The following is a 12,155-nucleotide window of genomic DNA, read 5'->3' as shown; positions in this document are numbered from 1 at the left end:
GAATCATTCTTCTGGGCTTGGAACGGGACAGGATTTTTCCCCAGTTTTTATGCAGGATTGGTATGGGACAGTATTTTTTTGGGGGGAGTGGACGGGGGTTTGAAAATCCTGTCCCGTGTTACCCTCTAGTGTATATGTGTGTGTGTTGGGCAGTGACAGAATAGAGGTCGGTGTTGTTGGGAGGATTCAGAGTAACAGGATAAAGTTGCAGTTGTTTATTTTGGACTTCAGCCAAGTACTTAGGGGCTAAAAGTATATGGAGAGTGTGCACACACTCACACACAAACACACACACACACACACACACATGTATGTTTTATCATTTCCTTGGGGACAGTCCATAGGCGTAATGAGTTGTATGTACAAACTGTATATTTTATCCCCTACCCCTAATTAGTGTTTGCATTATGTTGCAGGCCGTGTCACAGAGACGTCAAAGATGGACAGAATGATGGACAACTGGTATTTGAAATCACTGGGCGGATTCATTACCGTGGTGACATCAGATGGAGACATGATCTTCTTATCAGAAAACATCAACAAATTTATGGGCCTCACACCGGTACAGATTGATACTTTTAGTGAAAATGTGTCAAAACCTGTTTGTATAAACAGTTTAAACCAGACTAAAATTAAAATAAAATACAATAAAAAAACATTATAAAAAATATATATTTTCAATCTAAAGTATATATTTGCAAGGAGTAGTTGGAAACAAAAAGGACTGTCAACCGAGTAATAGTAAGATGCTGTTCAATACTTAATTTTTTTTACGTATTATAATTTAAGAAATAATATAAAATGGAAGTAAAATATGTAATATAAGTAGGATGAAGCTAAAGTAATGAACAGATCAAAATGAAATGTAAGACAAAATATCTATTTAAATGTAAAGTATATATTTAAAATTCAAAAATAAAAATGTAAAAAGTATGAGCAAATGAAAAGGAATATCAACGGACTAACAGCAAAATTCCGTTCTATACTTTTACATTTTTATGTTGACGTTAATTATAACATGTTGCCTTTTAAGGTAACAATGCAGACAGATCTCTTTAGGATTCATAGTGTACATTTCATCTGGGTTCACTTAATCATGTCTATGAAATGCCATTATTAACCACAGCACAAGTCTGTTTCCCTCAAGCCCTTTATGGGTGGAATGATGTGCTCTTCATACTGCAGAAGTTAAGCCTCTGGCTTGTACACTTATCTACCGTCTAATGATTGCTTCCTCACACATGGCTGTTGTTTTCCAGAATTACAGCCTGTTATCAATGTGTTATCAGATAGATTGTAAACAATCCATTATGTCTATTTATCTCACATTATGTCTGTTCATCAGCAGGAATGTCTCCTGAGGCTTTTAATAGTGTTAAAATAAGATGAATTGTCATTATACAAATTTAATTTGTGGTGAAATGTGACCTGCACATCTTCTTGGCAGCAGCGTGAAATCACCTGTGTGAGGAAAAGCGACAATTGATGTTCAATCAAATAACAGCATCAGTCTTTCCTTCTTTCTTTGGTTATAGGTGGAACTAACAGGGCAGAGTATCTTCGACTTCACTCACCCCTGTGACCATGAGGAGATCCGTGAGAACCTCAGCATCAAAGCCGGTAGGTTGTTTCTCGCAATGTTACGATAGTTGTTTTTATTAAGCACAACTTGTTTAACACTGTGCCCTTAAATTCTGCAATATATAGAAAAAACATTTGAGAAGGACACAGAAAGTCCAGTTAAGAAGAGAACATGAAGAAGTCTAACAGTGCCGAGATTAAATCTATAGATATTTTCATAGAGATACAAATTAAATAAATTGTACACTTTTTGTTTTGCTGTTTTTACATTGATTTTAGGCCTGTCAAACGATTAATCGTGATTAATCGCATCCAGAATAAAAAGCTGTGCTTACATAATATATGTCTGTTCATTGTGCATAGTAATTTTGTATTAATTAAAACATACACTTACATGCAAATATTTAGGACAATTATAAATATTTATAAACTTTTATATTTCATTTAAATGGGTGGTGAGTATAAATAAAAGCATATAAATATTTTCTTAAATATCTATGCAGGTTTGTGTATGTGATTATAAATACCAAATTAGGATGCACAGAAATATATAAACGTAAACACAAACTTGTATTCTGGATGCGATTAATCGTTTGTGATTTTACTTGCTATTTGAAACTAGCAAAATTAAAACTTTACTGTGTTTCACACTTGAGAATAATAGTAAAGTGCACTGTTTCACACCATCCAAATGAATTGAAGGAAAAAATATGTGTGAAAGCACATTTTACAGATCTGAGAGCTGCACATGGGTTCAGAGCTTTAAACTGAGGTCATGAGATCACACATTCCTCTAAATACACATTTCACTAAAGTGCTTTTAGTATGCAAGGAAGAGTACCTGGTGGAAGTTGAAAACTTGCACATTTTCCTCTCAAGAAATGTTCTTATCGCTTCATGAAAGCATACTTTCCTAAATAGCAAAAACAACTACGTAATGGTCCAATGCAAAGCAAACACACAGATTTATATGCGAAGATTAGTTATTTGGAGAAAAAACAATCATGCCTTTTAAATCTATATGATCTACAAGCCCTTGCTTTTTCATTCTCACTCTGCTTTATTTTACCTTTACTTTCTTTCGTCCCACTTGGCCCTCTTGTGTGCCTCCTGTAACCTCTCTCATATGTTTTACTGAGGTCAAGTTTCTATGTTGCTATTTCAGGTGTTTGCCTCCTTCACTATGATAGAATGCTGCGGCCGGGAGCATGTCACCTATTTTGTTTTTGCTCTGTTGATGGAGTTGTTGCGAGGGCAGTGTTGTCATTTGTGTCGTGTATCCAAATGAAGGCCCTCGCGTGCTGCTTTTCCATCACCCGCTATGAGCATGTGATGAACTGTGGCAACAAATGTTATCGGAACTTGAACTCTGACCTCATGCTGCAGTCTGTGACGGTTCATTCACTGACTTAAAGGTTCTCAAACTGGGAGCCACAAGATGGATCCAGTGGGCAACATTGTGGCATTTTATGAAAGTAGAAACTTATCATCAATTTTGTGCAGTCAAACATCAGGAAAATAAGACAACCAATCAAAATAATCGATGTTCCAGCATTACTCAACTTGAATATGTTTTTGGTATTTAAAATTCTACCTTTAAGATTATAAGTCTTTATTTGGGGGACCACAAAGTGAATCACTCCACACAAAGGAGGGCTTACAATAAAAATGTTTGATAACAGACTTCCGGTTAACATGGCGGCGTGAGAAGTTGTACCACCAGTAGTTGTATAATCAATTCTAAACTCGCATTCTGAATTATAACAAGAAGGGGTAGCAAAAAAAGATGATCGTCCACGCAGGTACTTCGCCTGAAAAGGACAGCGACGGGAAAGAGGGAGCAGTTGAACTAACATGTGAAGGTGAGCAGGCATATGATGGCACTAACTTCTGGGTTGGCCTACAAAAACACGTCATCTCTATTGGTGTCGTTACTTATAGACATAGAAATTAAAAGGACAGTTTTGCAAAATATTAATTGTTATTGTTGTCTTTCCAAGCTTTTGACTTTTTAAGATTTTCAAAAAATCCAAAACATTGATTTAGTGAAAGTGAATGAAGACTGGTTCCGTTAAACTCAATCCCAACGTGTTTACAAATAAAGAGTGTTTTAAACAACTTTCCCGAACACTTCATTGGTCAAATAAACAAATCCATCTATACTTGCAGACAGGTATATTTTAAAACTTGACAACTCCGGTCCCCATTCACTTTCATGCTATAGAATAAACAGCTAGGAAATTCCCTAAAGATAATGTAAAGTAGTGTTGCTTTAAACAACACGAGGGTGAGAAAATGATAACAGAATTTTTATTTTTGGTCAAACTATTCCTTTAACATTCCTCGCTTGTGTGAGAACATGAGGGAAAGATGAAAGACAAATAAGATAAGCACAACATGTACAGACTATTAACTGTTGCAACAACCGTATTACACTGGAGCTCATAATATTATTTTGTTCAAGCTTTTATTTTTTAAGTTACGATTGCAAGACATTGAAAGCGCTGCAAAAACATGTTTTGGAATTTGATCAATAGAAAAGGATATCTGTTCAGTTTAAGGGGAATGCTAGGAACGTTTTCCTGAGATTTGCTGATCACTTCTAACCTAAGGCCCTGTGTGTGTTAATCTTCAGGCATGGGGAAGAAAGGCAAAGAGCTAAGCACAGAGAGGGATTTCTTCATGAGAATGAAATGCACAGTCACGAATCGCGGTCGCACAGTCAACTTAAAGTCAGCCAGCTGGAAGGTGAATAACTTCTCTTTCATGAGGAGCACTGATCTGGAATCTGACTTTATTTGTAACTCATGAAGGTATCGGCTGTTCTTTCAGGTGCTGCACTGCACAGGGCATCTGAAGGTGTGTAACGGCTGCCCTACGCGGGTGCTGTGTGGTTTTGAAGAGCCGCCGCTCACCTGTGTGGTCATGATGTGCGAGCCCATCCCACATCCCTCAAACATCGATACGCCCCTCGACAGTAGAACGTTTCTGAGTCGCCACAGCATGGACATGAAGTTTACTTACTGTGATGACAGGTAACACACACCATCACAGTTAGAATGCTAAAAATGTAGAAGTAAACAGGTTGAAATATCAGGTGACACACATCATCTGATGAATACTGCAGACGTTTGATATTTAACACTTTTTCTGAATACAGTACAAAATAAGCGTGATGAAGGATTATTAAAGGTGTTAAAACTTCAGGATTCAATGTCAAGAGGTCAAACTAATTATTATGTATAATATCTTAATTTATGATTTAATAGGATATTAGGATATCCTAAATATAGGATTTGCAACCCTTGTTAAATGTCTTTTAATTTCTACAAAACAAATTGAATAAAATGTATAAATATAAATATTGGAAGCAAAATGCGATTTATAGCTAGAAAAATAATGAGGACATTAAAATTATAATGTCACTTCTTTTCTTTCTGGTGAGATTTCTGTATCTTTATGTACAGAAACACACAAGATGCTTTTTGGACAATTGAACGAAAAATATGATATTCTTTTTGTAGTTTGTAACTCTTGATATGTTGATAACATCACATGTTATGATTTTTTTTACCATTGGTCTCAGTTTCGACAAATCACAATATTTTTTTTATTAAGGTACACTTAAACAAACACACAAACTCACTAAAAGCAATAAAATAAAGTCCACAATTTTCAGCATATATCGGACATAAATCAATAATTGAGTCAGTAAAATTTGACGGAGTTGACGGACACAGTTCAGAGTGTTGACTGTCATGGTTTCTATGATTGATGATATCCATACAGTAAACAGAACATCATAGTACAGCACTAAACCTGTTTCCCTGCTTAGTGCTCTTCTGAAACGTTGTTTTAAAATAATTCTCGGAAATGTGATGATGTATTTAATTCCCAAAAAACACAGTCTCTGCTAAAATGACTAAAATACTTGGATGATATGTATTACCAACAATTGTTATGAAAATAGTTTATTTTGTGGAAGATTATGATATATAATTGCACCAATTTTATTTACATTTATTTTTGTATAAATTAATCCTTTCCTTAAAAAAGTGCATCACGTGTGGAATAATGGCTTCTATCACCTGGAGATCTGGAGAAAAGTAGAGTCATTTAACTTTTTCAAGTACCCATCTAGTGGTAATTATGGTCATTATTATGATGTCAGAGTTATTCTGAAAAGTGGTCTCAAACATGCTCAGTGGAAAGAAATCAGTGCTCTTCTTGTATAGCATTTGTTGTATTTTAATACAAATAGCTTCCCCTTATTTTACTCTTGCCGAAGATTGTGTAAATCATCTGCTCTAATCTGTGTGTGCGTCTTGAAAGCCCATCGACTCAGATGTGGCGGATTGAAAGACTGAAGAATAGAGGCTCTGTAATGAAGAGAGGCCTTCAGACACACACACTCATGAATACAAAGTCAGTGACCTGTAGCTCTCTGCTGTTATGTAACTTTATGATAGGGCTCAGTTCAATTCACAGAAAACACATTTTCACAGTATAACAGCTAAATAATGTTCCATCAGATAGAATGCAAAATGTCTTGAAACGGTAGCAAAAATATAATGAACAAAAAGACACATTCAAGTCCCACTGAAATTAAAAATGACAATTCTAATTTTTTTATGAAATACTGCAGCGTTTATAGTAAATAGCTTTTCAATGTTGGTCATTTTCTTTTTTAAATTCATGTACCCTAATAATCTTCAGTTCAAATCTGAAAATGCACTTCCGCCCTGAAATGACGATCCATCTCAAAAGATGTAAATTAGACGGCATGAGCGGACCCTCCGTTAACTCCTCCCCTTCAACTGTCAGTCTTTTGCTAGATTCATTTCAAAATCAATGCAACAGCTGTTTTTACACATCCAAAACACAGTGAAAAACGCCAGCCACGCCCACTAACTTTCTCCTTTGAAATTCCTTTTCACTCTGAAATAATTCAAAATACGGAAGTATAAACGTCCAGTTCATGGGGACTTTAAAGTCCAAATAAAGGTGCATGCAGGTTTAATATAAATATGAAAAAAATACTTAAAATTTCTAAGCTCATCCATAGATACAGTTATATAAATGTATATAATTTTGTGAGTGTGTGTGTGCGTTTTCATCTCCACTTCTTTTTTCCAGAGTTACAGAGTTGATAGGCTACAGTCCTGAAGATCTTCTTGGTCGATCTGCCTACGAGTTCTATCATGCTCTGGACTCCAATAGTGTCACCAAAAGCCACCAGAACTGTACGTGTCATTCATTTTTTGTCCATTCAGCTCTTTAAAGTCTTGTGTAAGAAACTCTCTCTCTCTCCCTCAAACGGTGTGCTATTGGAATCACATTCACATGTAAAGTCATATGACTAACACTGCACACACTCTTAACGTGACCTTGGTGGTAATCACTGGCATTGCCTCCATCCATGTCCATAAACAGCGAAAGCCGATTAGAGAGTGCTTTTGGTCCGAAGCAGAAACACCAACGGATCAGTTGAGCAAAGGTGCTGATACTTACGCACCCAAAATGTACTGTTTTAACCCTTAAAGTGTGCTGTCCAATGTCTACAACTTCACAGCAAAATGTACATATACACGTACCGAAACAAATGCAGACACACGGAAGCAAAGCTGCACTTAAAATTACTCTCAACACAGAATTGTGTTCATTGTGCATTGTCTAACTAAACCTGTTAAACCCATATTAACCCTTATTAAATATAAGGGATACATGAACATTCATGCACACTTTACGTGTATTTCACCTAAAATTATTCTTTAGATGAAGACTGTAAATGTATTCGTAAAACCTCAGTTCCGTCTATTCTCTTCTATTCTGCAGATCTTGTAGATCTTTTTATCATCCGCACACCGCCTGAACCTAATTGCTTTTTACACGTTGGTTCTCTTTCCTTCTCCTGCTAAGCAGAGGTGAAACCTAATATCTGTCGCCTCCCACAAACACCAACCGTCCGCAGACAGCAAACAGCGATATATATACTGAGGTCGCCAGCCCCCCGAGTCAAATTGCATTTTGGACAAATTGCATTTGGCATGCATGTTTGAGTTATGAATACGATTCAAAAGAGCCTTATTGAATTGGCTCTATTAGGGATGACCGCAGCACCCATTAGGACATCTTGAACCCCATTATGAGTGACAGAAGAGATAAGAACACAGCGGCAGAAAGGGATGGTGCTCCTCGGCTCAGCCAGGTGTCCCAGATTACTCCCTAATCAGATGCTGAAGTGGAGTGGTTTCTGTCTACAGTGACGTTAACGTGTAATTAGACTCTTTTCATAGTGTGTGGCGGAGGTAAAAATTGTTGATCAGGATTGAGCTCGATGAGAGAAAAAGAGTGTGGCTGCCTCGTGACTGCGCGTTTGTGTGCCCAGAGGAAAACCGTATTGCTGTGAAATTGCATTTTTATCTGCTCAAAAGATTTAAAGGAGTTCTAATGATGCGTTCCCACCGAACGCGAATGAAGCATTAAGCGCGAGTGATTTACATGTTAAGTTAATGCAAAGACGTGATAGGACATCCTGCTAATGAGGCGACACGAATGACTCGTTTAATGACTAACTTTTGGCGCGAGTTAAGCGGTTCGGGGGTTTGATTTGCGAGGAATCGCGCGAGTTGAAAAAATCTGAATTAAGGGGAAAATTTGCGCCGTGCTAACCAATCAGGAGCTTGCTCTAGTAGTCACGTGATTATGAGGTAGCGAAGGGGGGCAAAAATCCGAATCAACAATGGGGGACAAAATTATCGTCGCTGTATGTGGATACCCGGAGGTGTACGATACATCTTCTTACTTTTATCGAAACAACGCTCTTTACCCAATTTGAGCTATAAATATATACGAGACTGGAGCCGCCTGGCAGAGCCCCCTCCCATGACGTGAGTTCACGTCTGTTGTGAAGTGAATCCAGTATCGACGACATGAATAAAACGGCAACATGAAATGATAACGTGGTATTCTTTCAAATTTTATTATAAAATAATATACATGTTTAATAGTAAATTAATATATATATATATTTATTAGTGGTGGGCATAGATTAATTTATTTAATCTAGATTAATCTAGATTAATTTTGGAATTAATCTAGATTAATCTAGATTAAAATGGCTCATTTGAATTCTGCCGAAGGCATTCAGAATATGTGTGCTACCCAAATAATGACTAAAAGCAAGTCTTTGAGAACGGGTTTCTCAAACCAGGTGGCGCATTAGACCAGGGGCTCATCTCCTGTTTCCAAAATGCATCTCAAATTGCTTGAGAAAGCTGTTCTACTATGATAATTGGTGATGAAAATTAAATTATGTTCAATAAGATGAACTTGTGTTTACTTCCGCATTAGCTAAGGGATGATTTGTGTTTAGGTGGTACTTGAGACTGGAAGAGCTCCTACAGTACATTTACATTTAGTCATTTAGCAGACTCTTTTATCCAAAGCGACTTACAAAGAGTGAGGGAGCAAGAAGCGATATGTCATACAGGAGCCATAATACATTAGATCTCAATACAAAGTTACTGGTTTCAACTAAGGCTGGACCACTACCTGTTGAGAGAAAGTGTTTTTTTATTTAAAACCAATTCCGCATTGCACAAGGTGCAAATAACCTTAGTCTTGTCGATGTTTCTATTGGGAAGCTTCTTAAAAATTAATATTCCCTGAAGCAAACCCGGCGGCTTCATAGCTGCATCCATGTTAGCACGTCACGTTTGATGCGGTAATTTCACAGTAACGCTATGTTGTGTTCAGATCAAACGCGAATGGCGTGTCAAGCGCGAGTGATTTATATGTTAATGCAAAGAGCCAATAGACCTACTTGCTGCGCGAATCGCGCGAATGAAGCCCTGGTTATGAGATGATGAGGCGGCTTCTGCTTCCGCGAATGACGCGAATCACGCGTGTTGAAAAATCTCGTTCTCGCCCCGTACAGTGCAGTTAAGCTGCTATACATCCGCGCTAAAATATCAAGGTGAAAATCATCATAGCTTGCGTAGTATAGACCCAGCTCCCAACCCAACTTTGAGAATAGATTAACGGCGACAATTTTTTTATCGCGCGATAAAAGTCTACGCCGTTAAGGGCCCACCACTAATATTTATATAAATGTAATAATTGAAGTTTCGACTCAGCAGTTACACTGTTGAACACAACAGTAGATTTTTTTGAAGAATTTAGGAAAGCAAACAGTTCTTGGGGATCATGACTACCATTCTTAACTTTGGCTGGTCATCAATGGTGGCAAGAAATGTCATCCACTAGCAAAAATGTATACAGATTTGAAAGAACAACTTGGGGCGAGTAAATAATGACAGAATTTTCTTTTTAAGAGGAGTACACCTATAAAATGAATGTATCTATAACCTGTAATGAGCCTAACTAGGAAGTGTGTTTCGCTGAAAACAAAACAAAGTGTTTCCCTTACTATTTCCCGCCCCTCTTGAAGGTCAAGTTAATTTTATTTTCTATATAGGGCCAGATCACAAGAGAAGTCATTTAAGGTTACCTTTCTTATAGAAAATGTCTATACCTTGTTCTTTTTAACAAACTAAATAGCATTATGTTATAGATTTAAACGGTGGCATGTCGTTTCTGTCTCTGCTTGATCGCCCGTTTACTATTCTCTTCCGCTCTCCATATCGAGTTTCCCCCGATGCGCACACCCTTCAACCACCTGAAAAGCAGATGCAATTATATTAGCATTTTTAAACGCTCACAGGGTGGTGAAGGTGGCAACATCCGCTCTCCTGCTAGGTCTAAGTACATCTGCCACTTTTATAAAGAATCATGTTTTAATAGGAAATATTATTACGAATCGGTTCTAGTATAAATGGCATGGAAAGATTACTTGTATTTTGTGAATACTTCTGCTCATGATAAATACATTTCAGTTTTTACATGTTGTTTCAGTAGATTTTTATTCATTTAGAAAAAAATAGACCACTAGGATTTTGCTTTAGCACCAGAGCCTACAATACGTTATCTCAGTTACCAGGCCTTTCTGTTTCATACATATTGTGAGTATCAGAATGTAATATAAATAGCATGATAAAACAGTAGATGTAAAAATGTTATATACGAATTTGACTGGGCTCAACTGATTAAATATGATTATTTTTTTTAAGTATTGTACGGACCTCCGCCGCAAAGAAAATATAGAGACCACACCCCCCCCCGGACCTGAAAACCTGAGGGAAACACTGATAGCAATTTCTCAATTGACATACAACTTTTCTGGCACAGCGATAAACTTATACACAAAGCGCCTAAATGTGCTCAGGAATAGAAGGTAGTGATAAAGGTGCTGACCTAGATCTGATATTCTTTAGAGAATTTATCCCTTCGCTCTCCACAGGGGCCGTTTATATACATTCAAAAGCACTTTTCTTATGTGACACAGCAAAGATTGTCATTGAAGCAACTGGTTCCAAAGAGAAAAGACGTTTTATATGATTTCCTTGCACATGCACAGTCGTAAGAGTCGCTGTAGAGTCGTGCATGCCCAGGCCGGGAATGAACCGCATGACCTGCAACCGGCACTTTCCCACGACAGATTTGGACTGAGTCCAGGGCAAAAGCCAGAGAGACTGACTGTAAAAACTAGATCAGCAATCCTTTATTGTTTCTCTGTCTGAAACTATGTTGCTTATGTTAGCGATGGCTCCCGCTGTCTGTCTACATGTTTAAGTTTATTTCCTAGCAAACCAACACCTCACAAAACAGTTAATCTAAGAGAAAAGTTGATTCATAATCTCATTGATGCTCTATCATAACGTGGAAGGTGGGAGATAGATGCCACAAGCTGGAACCGAGGTGTAAAACAATACAGAAAAAGACAATTGAATAGAAAAATGCATTATAAATATTATATACGTGGTATTTCTAGGAATATTAGCTAACAATCAATGCTCGAAATGCCACCTGGAAGTGTGTATTTAGTTTTTTTCCTATTTACTTAAATTCTAGGAAGACGACTTAAAGATTGCTTCAAATTGAAACTTTGGTAGAACATTTTTCTAGTAAAATTCAGTCGTCTTGGTGTCATTCAATCATCCTGTTCACTTTGTATTCATGATGACAAATGGCATATTTAAGCACTCAGGGTCTTTTCAATAAAAGTAAGTCTTGTCAGTATGTCTTTTGAATGCTGCTATTTTCTTCCCTCTTCAGTGTGCACTAAAGGCCAGGCAGTGAGCGGTCAGTACAGGATGTTGGCTAAGCATGGGGGTTACGTGTGGGTGGAGACCCAGGGTACCGTCATCTACAACAGTCGTAACTCCCAGCCACAGTGCATTGTGTGCGTGAACTACGTTCTGAGGTGAGGCCGAATAATAGGTGGCAAAGCTTGTGTTTTGTTTGATTCTCGGCACTCCAGCACTTTCTCTTCTCTGTATATCAACACATGTAATACAACTGAAGATAAAAAGAAGAAGATTTTAAAAGTACATTTACATTTCGAGAAGGAAACAGTAGCACTTGGAAGACAGCAACCAAAGAGTGAAGTTTTGTGTAAATGAAACCCGACATCAGATCTTTGCCGTTGTCATGAGAATCAGCACATGTTTTGT

General features: G+C 37.4%; 1 protein-coding gene across 1 annotated transcript in view; it reads left to right on the top strand.

Annotated features, from left to right (window-relative positions):
* The window catches only part of epas1b (endothelial PAS domain protein 1b), a 52,951-nt gene that overhangs the window by 33,019 nt on the left and 7,777 nt on the right, over positions 1 to 12,155 (top strand). Inside the window, exons 3-8 of the mRNA XM_056761150.1 lie at positions 417 to 562; positions 1,536 to 1,620; positions 4,217 to 4,329; positions 4,414 to 4,616; positions 6,718 to 6,824; positions 11,758 to 11,905. Coding sequence (XP_056617128.1) covers positions 417 to 562; positions 1,536 to 1,620; positions 4,217 to 4,329; positions 4,414 to 4,616; positions 6,718 to 6,824; positions 11,758 to 11,905 — 802 coding nt within the window. The remainder of the gene's footprint in view (positions 1 to 416; positions 563 to 1,535; positions 1,621 to 4,216; positions 4,330 to 4,413; positions 4,617 to 6,717; positions 6,825 to 11,757; positions 11,906 to 12,155) is intronic.

This window comes from Triplophysa dalaica, chromosome 11 (genome assembly GCF_015846415.1).
Source record: "Triplophysa dalaica isolate WHDGS20190420 chromosome 11, ASM1584641v1, whole genome shotgun sequence".
NCBI classification, from domain to species: Eukaryota; Metazoa; Chordata; class Actinopteri; order Cypriniformes; family Nemacheilidae; genus Triplophysa; species Triplophysa dalaica.
The sequence above is the reverse complement of the archived record's forward strand: the minus strand, read 5'-3'. Positions and strand labels throughout refer to the sequence as shown.